The following is a 13,990-nucleotide window of genomic DNA, read 5'->3' on the forward strand; positions in this document are numbered from 1 at the left end:
CGGTTAAAACCCTGGGTCTGTCCTTCTATGGCTCCACGTGGGCGAGCGAACTGAACCCCCAGCCCCCTGAAGCCCTGCCTTGGGGGAGAGGGGGACCAGGACACAGCTTCCCCCTCAGTGGGATCTCTGTCTCTTCCAGGATAAAGGTCCACGTGCCCATGGGCTTTGCTGCCTTCCCTTGTGAGGTAATACACGTCCCAGAAAAGTGGGTGAAGTCCAAATACCCGAAACTCATCTCTTATTCCTACATGCCCCGTGGGGGCCACTTTGCTGCCTTTGAGGAGCCAGAGCTGCTCGCCCAGGACATCCACAAGTTCGTGGGGCTGCTGGAGCGGCAGTGACCCCGGCGGGGACCGGCTGTCACCTCGCAGGCAGCCCCTGCCCTGGCATGGCAGGCTTCCTCCCGACACCCACTGTTTTCCCCGGAAGCCCCCGGTCTCCCAGCCCAGCTCCCAGTAGAAGTGAGGCTGGCAGGGAGGCCCCCTCCCAGTCCTCTGTTGGCGGAGTTGCCCCTTTCCCCAGGAATGTGCTTGCTTCCATCCCCTGCCCGTGCTGGGACCCCGTGCTCACCCCTCCACACACACTCCCCACACACTTTGTTAAGCAACATGGCTTTGATGATAAATGATTTTCCTTCTAAGAGCGGCTGGAACAAGTGACATGTTGAGCCCCTGCCCCACGTGGGGTGCCCCTTCCAGCAGAGCTGCCAGGTCTGCACTGGGGCCCTTGCTCCAGCCTGGCCAGGAGAGGCAGGATGGGCCGCTGGGGCCGGCGGGAGGCCACTCTGTCTTCCCAGGTGCCGCCCGAGGCAGCTCTGAGCAGAGGCAGTGAGGCCGAGTGACTGCCGGGGACCTGCCCACCTCGCCTGGGCGGGGATGGAAGCGGCCTCCCAGCTCTGCCCACCGGCACCCATCACACCAGCTTGTGCCTCTGGCAGTAGGGAGGCAGCTTCTCTGGCAAGTGCCCAAAGGTGCGTCCCAAGCCGCAGGATCCCGTGGGGCGAGAAAAAGCAAGAGGCTGTGCCCCTCCTTCTGTGGCCATAGCTCTCCCTTGGCTTCAAGGAGGCCCTGAGCACTGCTCCCTTTGGAGGGAACAGACAGATGGAATCAAGGGCTGGAGGCTGAGCCCCACGCACTGGGCCCCGAAGAGGCAGCATCTCACCAGTCTGGCTGAATGGGCATTTTATTAGTGGTCCTCATTGTCTCTGCCAGCTGCAGGGGACCCTAACCCAGCCACAGTGTCACTGGCAACGTGACAGAAAAACACAGAACCATGGCAGGGACGTAGAGGAGACTGGGGCAGCCCAGCACCGGCCCGCTCCCGTCCTGTGCCCTGCGGCTCGCTCCTGGGGGCCAGGGGCAGGGGTGTGAAGGGCCTGATAGCCAGAAGGGGAAGCTGGGATGGACCTGGACCATCATCTGGCACCCATCTCAGGCCTGTGGTTGCTGCAGACTCTTTGGTTATCAGTTGCATGTGTGCCCGGAGGAGGGGGGCAGTGTCTGAATGCTCAGAGGGAGAAGGTCTTCCACATGGTACCTCCCCCTCTTGCTTGATACAGTCACCACACTAATGGGTTGGAGGAACACAGTGCCAACACACGATCCTGCTGAAAACCGTCAGGGGCACCATCCCAGCCACAGAGCTGAGCACTGATGCAGAAGGGGGACTTGGAAATAAACAGAGCCTCGGGCAAGCAAGGGAGAGTCCAGAGCTGCACATCCTGCCCTTACCACTGCTAGGACTGGAAAAGACCACCACCTGATGGCAGTCCCGCACTTCCGCCTCAGCCAGGGGCCAGAGTCCCTTTCTGCTCCCATCTTGTTAGAGCTGTTGTGCTTAAAACAGGTGGAAAGAAGTCCTGACTTGGTTGAGGTTGGAGTCAAGCCACTTCTCCACCTGTGTCTCTTCCCCTCCCCACTCCCCGGGTCTGGACCAGCCCGGCAGCTCCCCGGCCCTCAGGCCTCCTGGCGGGCGGCCGCCACGCCGTCCGCAGGGCTCTGATCCAGGCACTGCCGTGGGACAGTCCCACTGATGTTGTGGATGGCGATGGCACCGTAGGTCTGCTGCTGCTGCGGGGACAGGGCTGTTTTCTCCGAGGACAAGCTGTTCAGAATCCGGGGCACGTAGGACTGCCAACAAATGGGGGTGTTAGTGCTTGGGTGGGGTGGGCACGAGAGTCCCTATCCCGTTCCTCCCCTACCGCCCCGCCTCCCTGCAGCCGGAAGACACACAGAATGCTCGTGAAGGACACATAAAGAAATAACATCAACCTAGGACATCAGGACCTAAACTACGCCAACTGCAGATTTTCCTAACAGCCAGAGCAAATCAGAACACACAGTCACAGTTCTCCTGGTCATAGAGAAGAAAGCGCACACACCAATTTCTCAGAGGAAACAAAACTCTTCCTGGCACTGGATTCTAGAAGAACTTCTCACTCTATGTAGGAAACAGCTCTGTCTACACAGGGCAGGCTTAGAATGCTGTCAGCGGGACTTCTGAGCAGCTGACCGACTCTGCAGGTTCTGTTTCCTCTCAATCCCAGACTCCAGCTGCCGACCTGAACCAGGCTGGGAACGAGGGATCTGCATCATCCCCCTGCCCTGTCTGGCAGGCACAGTCACAGGTGTGCCTCTGGGTAATGAAGCTTCCTGAAACCTCCTCTGGGGCTGGTCCAGAGACAGACACTGACACCCGAGAGGGAGCCACTGGAAAGAATGCCGCTGCTGATCTAGATCGGCGCTGTCCCAGCCCTGTCTGTCAGGCCGGGCGGTCACAGCTCCGGGAGCCTGTGGCTCCACGCTCCTTTCCCAACCCCACCCTAGGAGCAGGACCCTGGAGGCCGGAAGCAGGGAGAACCAGGAAGGAAAGGAGTCCTGGTGTCTCTCTAACACTGTGCCTCCCCTCCATAGCAGGTAAAATGTTCATTTGTTGAATTCAGAGGGGAGTTAGTGTGACACCCTCTAGGTGCCTAGCAAAGGACCTCACACAGGCAGGTGCTGGCGAAATGCTCTGATAAAGCTTCATCAAACCGCAGGGCCTTGCCATATGGCTTCGCTAAAGGCCCAAGCTCACCAAGCATTAAATATGCAGAGAAGGAAAGTGAGCAGGCAACTGAAACCGAGGGAGATGGGTATACATCAAGGCAAAACTAATTATCTTCTGGTGATGGGTGTGGCTTCACACATGCAAGAGAAAACATCCGGAGGGACCAGGGATTCCTTCTCAAATGATGTTAATTCAGAAACCCGCCTGGCACGTGATCAAGGGACTTCTGTCTTAACAGGAGAGGATCAGAGCAGGTTTGCAGGGCCCATCTGGTCGGGGCCGGTGCAGATGCTCACGCTTGGCTAAGAACCGCACTTACTGTGAACGGTGATGGCACGTGGGCCCCTGCCTCACTTCCTTTGTCACTTGCCGATTCTTCCGTCTGCAGACAACAGCAAAAACTTGCAATGATAAACAAAACCGATCTTCCTGAACTAACACCCTCTAAACAAACAGACTATTAACACCCAGAATAATAGTACCAGCTGGCACAAAGCTCCCCGCGGCAGCCCAAGAGAGGATGGTGTGGGCAGTGCAGGGAGCAGGGAAGGGGGCAGGGAGGGAAGCTACACATCACACCCAGCTACCCACGCCTTGCCCGTGGATAAATAAAATCTGGAGAGGGCCGTTGATCTGTTGATCTGGGAAGAGGTGGAGACGGGATGGAGAAAGAAGCCACCATCTTCTCCTCCCAGACCCTGGCTGGGCAGCAGGGGGGGAGGGGCCCTTTACCTTGTAGTTCAGAGGGCTGAGGTGCTTGAAGCATCCAAAGCAGGTGTAGGCCAGGCAGACCAGGATGGTAAGCAGAAGCACCAGGAAGGTGAACACGGTGAGGGGAGCCTTCAGACCTGCGGACAGAGAGATGCCAGCCTTGGCGGGGGGGAGGTCACACCTGGTGCAGGAACCGTGTGTGGCTTCTCCCTCAGGCCGAAGACGAAGAGAAGGCATCAGCCACCCCCTTCCCACCATCTCCAGCAGCTGGGATGGCATCTTCACAGGCAGGGGCACAAAGAGTGACCCACTGAACAGCTGGCGTTATCCCTGGTCGGATTTCAGGTACTGGGGCACCGGGTCAAAGGCAAGTTGCCAGCTTCCTTGCCGGGTCAGTTCCCTCCAGTCTCCAGTGCCCTCGGCAGAGTCACACATCTCTTCTGCCTCTTCCTTTTTCTCAAGAGTGGCAGTTCTCCCTCCTGCGTGTCCCCACTGCCTCCACACCGTGAAGTGTGAGGACCTGGGCCCATCCACACCCGCAAAGAGCATCACGGACGAGCTTCCCCCTCTCTGGTTCAGCCCCTTCATAGCTGGTAAAGGGACCATCTTCTCTGTCAGGCTGTCTGGGGCAATCGCCCTGGCCTTCACCAGGTTACACCTGACCTCAGGATAGCTTGGAACTGGGCTGTCGGCGCTGTACCCAACCAGCCCTCACCCTTGGGGTACCACCTTCTGATTGGACACCGAGTTGATGCTCTTAAAACAGGAAGGGATTTGAGTGGCTGGTGTGGATACGGGAATAGGAGGCTGGGTGTTGCCTCCTGCCCTCCACCCCCGCCCTAGTCAGGCCACTCACCCAGGCGCAGGAAGGAAAAGAAGTAGAGCCAGAAGAGGCACAGGATGGGAGCGGCCAAGGCCTGGTTCACAGCTGCGAAGTGGATTCTCTTCTCCAGCTTTGCTGGGAGGTAGGCAAAGTAGAGGTTGTGCCGGTCGACCATGTGCTTGAGCAGGATGTAGATGAGGCCTGCAGGGCCAGGGCTGTGAGCTGGACGGTGGCTGGGCCGCAGGGGCCACTCAACGCCCTTCCTCCTGGAGGTGGCTACTTGTGCCGGGAGCTGGGCTGGGGCTGCGGCTGGGCTACGTGCACACGTGCACGTCCTGGCTCCTACTGCTTTTTCTCCTTCTCTTTCTCTCCCCGCCCCGCCCCGCCCTGTCCACCTCTCCCCCTCTCTCCTTTCCCCACCTCCCCTCCCTCCCTCCCAGCCTCTTTCTGACCCAGGGAGTAGAGGTGTCTGTGCTGCTGTCCCCACGGAACATTGAAATTCTAGGACCATTTTGGGGAAAGAAGCGATTTTACACCCAGAGGCCTGGCCTCAACTTCCTCCCACGCTGAGCCCCCCTCCTCTTATCCCTCAGTGCTCCCATGCTCCTTTCCTTCTCCCACCCAAGCTGACCCCCTGTACCGTCACTGCCAACAGATGCCCAAGCGTCTAAACCCAGGGATGGCACAGGAGGTGGGTGGGTGCTGCCTTTTCTATCATGTCAGGTTCTTTAAAAACATTTTTTGTTGTTGTTTTGAAGGAGTAATACTATCGTAGATCTTTAAAAATAGTACGAGGGCTTCCCTGGTGGCGCAGTGGTTGAGAGTCCGCCTGCCGATGGCAGGGGACGCGGGTTCGTGCCCCGGTCCGGGAGGATCCCACATGCTGCGGAGCGGCTGGGCCCGTGAGCCATGGCCGCTGAGCCTGCGCGTCCGGAGCCTGTGCTCCGCAACAGGAGAGGCCACAGCAGTGAGAGGCCTGCGTACCGCAAAAAAAAAAAAAAAGTACAAGAGTATACAGGGAAAACTAAAACTTCCTCCTTTCCCTAAACCACAGCTATCACTGCCAACAGTCTCCAGGGTGTTCTGTTTCCCTCCAGACGCTTCCATTTGTCTGCCAGCTCCTGATGGTGTATTTTAATTGCAAGACCTTGACCTTGTAAGTCAAACAGTCCTAAGTTCATATCTGGGCTCTACTCCTCACTAACAAAGCGTTAAGTGCTTCATCTGTGAAAAGGGGACAGAAACAAGACCTGCCTTGAAGGATCGTGAGAGAATTAAGTGTGACAGTCCACGTGGAGAGTGACAGTGGCTGCTAGAGCCAGGACACAAACACGAGAGCCTCCACCAGTGCTGCTGGCACTGTGCTAGCCGCTGCCGGAGGGTCAGCCAGGAATGAAGTGGTCAGCCGGCAGAGGCCCTCAGACCAGGAGGGGTACTAAGAGAGCTCGCAGTTTGGAAGGCCCGCGGAAGGAATCCACGGGAAGTGAAATTAAATGTGGCGTCCCCTGTGGCTCCCTGGCAGCTTCTGGTTCCTGTGGCCACAAGAGGCCCTCTGTTTGTGGGGCTCCAGGACGCCCTGCTGATGGCTGTCAGCCATCCGCCTACCCGGGGACCGGCCCCAGGGCCACTCACCGAACGGCACGATGATGGGGCAGGTGATGCTGTAGGCCATGATGACGGTGAAGACGCAGAGCATCCACGCGTACATGGCTCCAAACTCGTACTCGAAGGCCTGGTTCTGGGAGGGGGAGGTGGTGAGGGGCTTAGGGGCTTGGTCCACACCAACCCGCCTCTGTGCACTCCAAGTGGGCGGGGAGAACACAGTGCGGGAGGACTTTGGAAGTGGGAGGCTCACCGCGCCCCTCACCTCTCAAGGCCCCTTCTGTCCCTCCACAAGCCTCCTCCAGCTTCACCTGGCTCACGCACAGACCTCGAAAGGCACAATGACTCGTGTTTTCGTAGTGTTTCTCTTGTTCTAATCCTGTCTACACAACAGGCCTGTGAGCCCCCAAAGGGCAGAGGGGCTACATCTGACTGTAGAATGATACTCCACAGACTCTGTCAGACCCAACATCACTCCGCCCCTTCTAGCCGTGTGTCCCGGGCCAAGCACTTGACCTCCAGGTGGCTTAGTCTGTGCGTCTGCAAAGCAAACTCCAGTAGCGCCCATCTCACGGCGGGCTCTGAGGATTAAATGACAGGATGCAGGGCTTCTCCTCTTATGGTTCCCACAGTGGCAAAGGAGAATAAAAGAGAACCCCACACACCCAATTTAGAGAGTCCTGGAACAAATGCCACCAGCCCAAAATGCCCTGACCTCTGTAGTAATCTAAGAATTTATGCAAATGAAGGTCCATGGGAAAGGGTGTGTGTGTGTGTGTGTGTGTGTGTGTGTGTGTGTGTGTGTGTGTGTGTGTGTGTGTGTGTGTGTGTGTGTGTGTGTGTGTGTGTGTGTGTGTGTGTGTGTGTGTGTGTGTGTGTGATCAGCCCGGTTAAAATGCAAAAATCCCCACTCTCTCCTCCAGCCCGAGTCAGTGTGGAGGATGACCTAGCCAGGCCCTCACCCAGGCTCCTTACACCTCCTCTCCTCACAGCCCTGGGCCCAGCTGAGAGGCCCTGAGCAGAGTGCCCGGCACTTAGCAGGCGGCTGGGTGAACGCGGGCGGCGGGGAGGCTCTGGGACGAAGGCGGCGCCCACACCCAGCCTCTGTACCTGCTTGATGTTTCTGCGGTCGGCTGCAGTCTTGGCCATGACCATGCGGAAGGTGTAGAGGATGAGGCCGGGCAGCCGCAGCAGCTCCATGCCGTTGCCAATGAAGGCCGAGGCGATGACATAGTTCACAAAGAAGGCGCCCTGGTCGGGCAGGAAGACGCACCTGCGGAACCACCGGGTGGGCGAGCTGAGCGCCCCGAGAGGGAGAGGGGCCCGTGACTGAGCAGAGACAGGACTCAGAACTGACCACGGATTTGGCCATCTGGAAGTCACTGTCAACCTAGACCCGAGCTGGTTGGGTATGGGTGTGTCTGTCTGTGGCTGCCAGCTCCCAAGTCCTCAGTTTACCCAGCGAGAACCCATTTAAGAAAATTCACTCTATCCTTTCAGATAGGCACGGCCAGGCTTCCCTGTGAGCAGTCCTTTGGAAAAGTCTATCTTGGACATTCGGGCCTACATTAGGACTTAAAGTATAGTACAGTAGGGGCTGGGAATGAATCCCAGCTCTGTCTCTTAACTAGCTGGGTAGCCTTTTTTTCTTCAGCATGTCTGGGCCTCAGTCTCATCTGTAAAATGGAAATAGTCAAATTTCTGACTCATAGCTTGTTTAAAGATTAAATGAAAGAAAGAATCAAGCATTTAGCATAGCATCTTCTTAAATAACCGCTATTACTATTAAGTGGGTTCGGTACAAGTTGAAAATACTAACGAGGACACACATTAGAAATAAGTTCAACTCCTCTCTCCTAGCAAAAATAATCCTGGACCAGACAGTCATTCTGGTTGCAGTGTTAATTATTATTCTCCTTCCCCCTTCCCTGGCACCACTGAGACCCAGCAGTTCCTTCTCCCCAGGTGGTTCTGTTCTCAGTAAGTAAGTTTCAAAGAATGAATGAGAACGCCACTAATTGAGTTTCAACCTAAAAGATTAACCACATTTCTGCACTTGTAGCACAAAGTGGGTCAGTTCCCCCGGTGCAGCCCCGCCAGGAACCTGTAGTGGTGCGGGGAGTCCACAGGCCCTGAAGGACAGACAACCCTCCCCCCACTGCAGCCCCAGCCCCAGCCCCTGGGGGACGTGGCTCCAAAACTCAGCGTGGCCGATACTTACTCCAACCTGACAGAGGCCTCCGAGGAAGTTTTATCAAAGAGCCACCGGAAGAAAAAATCCAAACTGAAAGAAAAATGAATCCCGTAAGAACTTATTTCCAACAGTCCATGTGATCACTGCATATGTTTTCATTTTCTTCTGCTTTTTTTTTTTTAAAAAAAAGGCCAAATCTCAAGATCTACCCTGGTTCTCTAAGATGCTACTTATTATACCATAACTCATCAGGGCCTGCTTTGACAGAAACTTCCTTCCTCAAAATAACCAAAGCCATGATGAGACCCTCTCCCTAAGTGGAAGGTCCATGGTAAGTTTCATTTTCAAGCTTTTTTTTTTTTTAAGGCAGAAAGATCATATCTCTGGAAGAATCAGTGGGCCGGCACAACTGCATGCCAAGTGAGTGTGACAGGTTCAAATGTCGTCAGGAATTTGCAACCACTCCCAAAGCATCTGCATTTTCTTGAGGACAGTGTTCTCTGTTGTGACCCTGGTTCTGAATTTAGAGCAGGAGGTGGTAATATGTACCTGGTGAGGCCCAGGGAGGGCAGAATCAGCACCATGAAGATCAAGAATATGTAGACCTTGGTCATCATGATTCGGTTTTCCCCTGACCTGCAGGAAGTCAGAGGTGAGCCGTCACAGTCCCTCAGGTGCACCGGGCGTCCCCAGTAAGGCCCCGGCTGTATGCCCATCGTGCTGGCGGGGAGGGGGCATCAGAGACACCCACCTCAGGGGCGAGCCCCAGGGAACTCACTTGGTCCAGTGAGACTCCAGCACCGTAGAGTAGTAAACGACGGTGGGCAGCAGGGCTGAGAAGGACCACAGGAGGAGGGTTGGGAAGAACTGGCTGATGATGGGGTCCTAGAAAACAGTCCACAGCAGAGAGAGCTGTGAGCCCTGGGGGCTTTGGGCCATGACCTGTTGGCGTGGTGACTCAGTGACCTCTGGGATTTTGGTCACTTTTGTCCCCCAGAAGCAACACTGTACCTGATACAGGGTAGATAATGTCGGCTGAACAGACAATAACAGCACCTGACATTTGTACAGTGCTTTCTTTTTCTTTTTCTTTTTCTTTTTTTTTTGGCGGTACACGGGCCTCTCACTGCTGTGGCCTCTCCCGTTGCGGAGCACAGGCTCCGGACACGCAGGCCCAGTGGCCATGGCTCACGGGCCCAGCCGCTCCGCGGCATGTGGGATCTTCCCGGACCAGGGCACGAACCCGCATCCCCTGCATCGGCAGGCGGACTCTCAACCACTGCGCCACCAGGGAAGCCCCAGTGCTTTATTTTTCTTATTTTTATTTAAAGAAGATTTTTGGCCACGCTATGTGACATTTGGGATTTTAGTTCCCCCACCAGGGATCGAAACTGTACCCCCTGCAGTGGAAGCATAGAGTCTTAACCACTGAACCTCCAGGGAAGTCCCTTTATAGCTCTTTAGAGTGAAGAATGCAACTTCACATACAACTGAACTCCACTTGTCTTACTGACCAGAGAGATAACCTCCTCCATTCCCTATAGAAAGCCAATGACGGACGCCAAAGGAAGACAGAGCACTGACGGCCAGGGCCCTTCCCCAGCCACCTGGCCCAGTCGTAGCTTCCCAGAACTGCTTCGTGATTGTTCCCAATCTCATCTATGCCTGTTGTACTTGTTATTGCAATTACATGGTTCGATTAACTTATTACCTTCTCTGATAAAATGAGCATAGCAATAGAGAGATTTCTTTGAAAACTAAGTTGGGTACATTGGAAAGACTTGATAAAGGCCAATTTCTCAAAAACGCTGCTGAATTAGATGAGAGTGAATTAACTGTAAAAGACCAAGGGAAATGAAATCTAGGAGGGTTCTATACTTTGAACGGCTTTGCAGGTATCTTTAAGTTCTTGCTTGACTGTGAGAAAGCAAAACTAGAATCACAAACAATGAAATAAGCGTGTATTTTATATAAAATACACAAAGGGGAAATCCAGTCAGCAGATCCTTCCTCAAAAGAACAGGCCTTGACCATACATCAAAAGACTGGCAAAGGAATAAACATGTAGATGCTTTAAATCTAAACAAAACTTACATATTTTTTATTATCTATTGAGTCATTTGATCATCACAACGGCCCCATGGGTATAACGTAGCAGAGTGTTATAGAGGACAAAGCCAGTTTTTAGAGGAAAAACCAAGGCTCAGAATTCCTCAGCTAGGGAACGGCAGAGCGAGGACCAGGCCCTCAGGCCCCCCAGCCCACTGTGCTCTCCCAGAGTGTGATTAACCAAATGCCAAGTGGAACTGAAGAAAAAAGAAAGGATGTGGAGTGATATTTCAGCAAAGCCAATTGTGGGAAACCAAGTAGATGCCATTTTAGGGAGTGTTCAGCTGTTATCAATTCATCTAAGGTCCTTAAAAATCATTCATTACCTATCTAGAATAAGGACCTTTACAACAGGATTATCAGAAACTGAAATATAAAAAGAAAACTTGATTCATGACCCTGCCACCCCAACCAGAGAAGCGCTTTGCATTCTTCGCTACCCACTCCCCGTAGCAGCCATCCTGCACACACATCACTGGCACACCACTCTAACCACTGCTGAGAGAGAATTTCATATTCTGCTTTTATCGTAAAACCCCACGTCTGCCACAAAGTCTATACAGTTTTTTAATGGATGCTTAACAGTCTGTCAGACTGAATATACCTCATTCAACTCCTAATTTTACCCCTACTGTTGAACATTTAGATTGATTCCACTGTATCTATGTCTCTATAGTTAACACATATACACACACACATACATACACTTACATGTACACATAAAGTATATACACACATGTATATCTACATAACGTTACTATAAAGACATTGTAATAAATGTGGCCACGCCTGCTCAGGGGCTTCAAAGCACATGAGCCGAGTGACACGGCCTCTGGCTTCAGCGGCCCCCGCGGCTCTTGGTCTCATTCCTCCCGCACCTGCCATGCCCTCTTGGCAGAGGCCCTGCAGAGTGGTCACTCACATTTAGCGCATGGATGGGTTTGGTGACGTTGAACTTGTCCATGGTGGACAGGATGATGGAGGGCGTGGTCAGGAAAAACAGCCCCAAGAAGAGAGTGAAGTTGATGCCCAGCCATTGGAACCACCAGCGGAGGCCCTGGATAGAGAGGTTCTTCCTGCAGAGGGGAGGACACAGGCCTTGGAGGTTTATCTCTCAGGCTCTGGCCACCTATGACACCTACAGTGCCCACGGCTTGGGTGAGTCAGAAGGTCAAATTTAGGCAAGGCAAGAGACTAGACTGAGGGCTCTGGCTGAGGGCCCATCTTGACCTTGGGAGCACAGGCAAGTGTCCTGCACTGACCTTCAGCTATAGGAAGGTCGAATTTGGGGTCCCTATGAGCTCAGAGGGAAAACAGGTTATCTGCAGCTAGAGTCTGGGAGCCAGAACCTACTCGAAGAGATGCCATGAGCCCCCCAGCAGACCAAACAGGCTGCAACATGGCACTTTTCAGGCACACTAAAGACACGTGACTCCCCACGGGGCCATGAGCTGTGGTGTGAGCTGGAGGGAGGCGGGGGACAAAAGCAAAAGGCGCAGCTGGAACCCGCCCTGGCTTCTCACCCCACCAGGAGCAGATCGACAAACCAGTCCCAAGTTTAGAAAGCTCAGTGAACCAAAGAGCAGAACTGCCAGGGGCTGAAGTACAGCCCGGTGGAGATGAGCGCCCAAACCCTGCTCTGGACCAGGAACTGAGGCCAGGCCGGATGGCGAGCCATGCTGGGGCCTCTGCGGGGCTGTCCTCACCCTCGGCATCGTGCTTAAGGCTCCTGTGAACACAGGTCGGCTCACCAGCTTGGGGCCCAGGCTAGAGAGGCGGCTGGCACCTAACCCAGGGCTGCACTGTCTGTTACAGCAGCCTCGAGCCACAGCAGGCTACTGCGTGTTGAAATGTGGCTGGTGCAAACAGAGATGGGCCAGAAGTGGCACATACATGCTGGATCTCAAAGATGCTACGTATGAAAAGGAGACTAAAACATCTCAATTAAAAAAAACTGATTACATATTAAAATGATAATATTTTAGATACAGAGGGAGAACTCTTATTAAAGTTAATTTTAACAGTTTCTTTTTTTTTAAGACCTGTTTTTTTGTTGTGGTTTTTTTGGTGTTTTTTGGCCTCACCGTGCACCTTGCAGGATCTCAGTTCCCTGACCGGGGACTGAACCTGGGCCATGGCCGTGAAAGCCTGAAATCCTAACCACTAGGCAACCAGGGAACTCCCCAGTTTCTTTTACTTTTTTTAATGTGGCTAAAAGGAAACTTAAAAGTACATACATTGCTCCCATTATAATCCTACCAGACACTGCTGATACCGGGGAGAAACAATGGAGTGAAGTCCTGGCTGTGGACACACCACCCACCCCCATCACACCTCCCACCCCCTGCCCAGAGGGGTGCAGGAGAGTCTGAGTGTCTCTCTGAGTGCCAGGTCACACCTGTGCTTCCAGGTGACTTGGGCAGCCCTGCAGGGCTCCCAGGCCCCATTCCCACCCCTTGCCGGCCTGGGGGCTCACCAGCAGATGTCTTCGGGGTAAGCGGCGAAGCTGACCGTCCACTTGGAGATGCAGAGCTCTCTGCTGTGGGAGGATGGCTGCGGGTCACTTTTGCACTGAAGGCCCTGACACTTGCAGGCGTTGAAGTCCTTCAGGATGCTGCCAGGAAATGTAGAAATGGCCAGGGTCCAGACCCCTCGGGGTACCACGTACCCACACAGCAAACAGGACCGTGTGAGAGTGGGAGCCCCATGGCACAGGACCTTTGCTTTATTATTAGTTTATTATACTTACGCTATAATTAGTGCTATGAAAGAGATGCCATTCTTAGCACATTATGTGCAGAATTTTGCTGAATCCTCAGGACAACCCTCTAAGCCGGGGATTACCATTCCTATTTTACAGATGAGGAAACTGAGGCTCTCAGAGTTAGGTTTTGCACCCTGTCTGTCTGACCCCAGCTCCCACGCTGTTGGCATTGCCCCAACATAGGGTTCCTCCTTGCGGCCCCCCTCTGCCCTGCCCATGAAGCTGGACATCCCGCTGCCAGGCCCGGGGCCTCACTTTTCCACTCCCTCACCTCTTCCCAGGCCCCATAGCAGCATTAGACTGCATCACCTACGACTCCAAGATGCCCCTCCCTAGGACTCCCACCCCCACCCTCTCCACACCTTCCCTCTTTAGTCTCCCAAAAAGAACCCACCAGCACCCCTACTCCTGTCTCAGAACACTCTTCCTCTTTCCACCGGCCTCGTCCCCACCCCAGCCTCACTTGAGAGTCTGCAAGGCACAGCCAGGAGTCTGTTCCCAGGGTTCACGATGCACAAAGCAGGGAAGGCAGGGGAAGGAGCATTTGCTGGGCCAACTCCTTTCCGTCTCCCTCTACCGACCCCATCCCCTGCTGCCCCCGAGGCGAGACGACATGGAGATCCCAGGCATGAGAGCGTTTTAGGAGCTAGAGCTCATGCCAAGGTGCACTATGAAAACCCACTCCCTTGGGCCAGGCTCTCAGCAGCAGTGAACATCCTGCAGTGCCCAGAGGTATTCC

General features: G+C 54.3%; 2 protein-coding genes across 10 annotated transcripts in view; one reads left to right on the top strand and one right to left on the bottom strand.

Annotated features, from left to right (window-relative positions):
* EPHX1 (epoxide hydrolase 1) overlaps positions 1–4,663 on the top strand; it is a 44,279-nt gene extending 39,616 nt beyond the window's left edge. For all 5 annotated transcript variants that reach the window (XM_060302476.2, XM_030868442.2, XM_060302627.2 and 2 more), the window contains exon 9: positions 140–4,663. In XM_060302476.2, coding sequence (XP_060158459.1) covers positions 140–341 — 202 coding nt within the window. In that variant the 3' untranslated portion in view covers positions 342–4,663. The remainder of the gene's footprint in view (positions 1–139) is intronic.
* Positions 608–13,990, bottom strand: part of TMEM63A (transmembrane protein 63A) — a 33,957-nt gene continuing 20,574 nt past the window's right edge. For 3 of the 5 annotated variants that reach the window (XM_060302276.2, XM_030868427.3, XM_030868421.3), the window contains exons 13-23: positions 12,964–13,101; positions 11,410–11,563; positions 9,157–9,263; positions 8,928–9,014; positions 8,406–8,468; positions 7,295–7,457; positions 6,215–6,320; positions 4,616–4,783; positions 3,781–3,896; positions 3,368–3,430; positions 612–2,129 (exon numbers count right to left, since the gene is read on the bottom strand). In XM_060302276.2, the coding sequence (XP_060158259.1) occupies positions 1,956–2,129; positions 3,368–3,430; positions 3,781–3,896; positions 4,616–4,783; positions 6,215–6,320; positions 7,295–7,457; positions 8,406–8,468; positions 8,928–9,014; positions 9,157–9,263; positions 11,410–11,563; positions 12,964–13,101 (1,339 nt within the window). In that variant the 3' untranslated portion in view covers positions 612–1,955. Of the gene's footprint in view, positions 2,130–3,367; positions 3,431–3,780; positions 3,897–4,615; positions 4,784–6,214; positions 6,321–7,294; positions 7,458–8,405; positions 8,469–8,927; positions 9,015–9,156; positions 9,264–11,409; positions 11,564–12,963; positions 13,102–13,990 lie in introns of all 5 variants that reach the window. The other 2 variants (XM_060302394.2, XM_030868425.3) reach the window with 2 other exon arrangements.

This window comes from Globicephala melas, chromosome 1 (genome assembly GCF_963455315.2).
Source record: "Globicephala melas chromosome 1, mGloMel1.2, whole genome shotgun sequence".
Classification (NCBI taxonomy): domain Eukaryota; kingdom Metazoa; phylum Chordata; class Mammalia; order Artiodactyla; family Delphinidae; genus Globicephala; species Globicephala melas.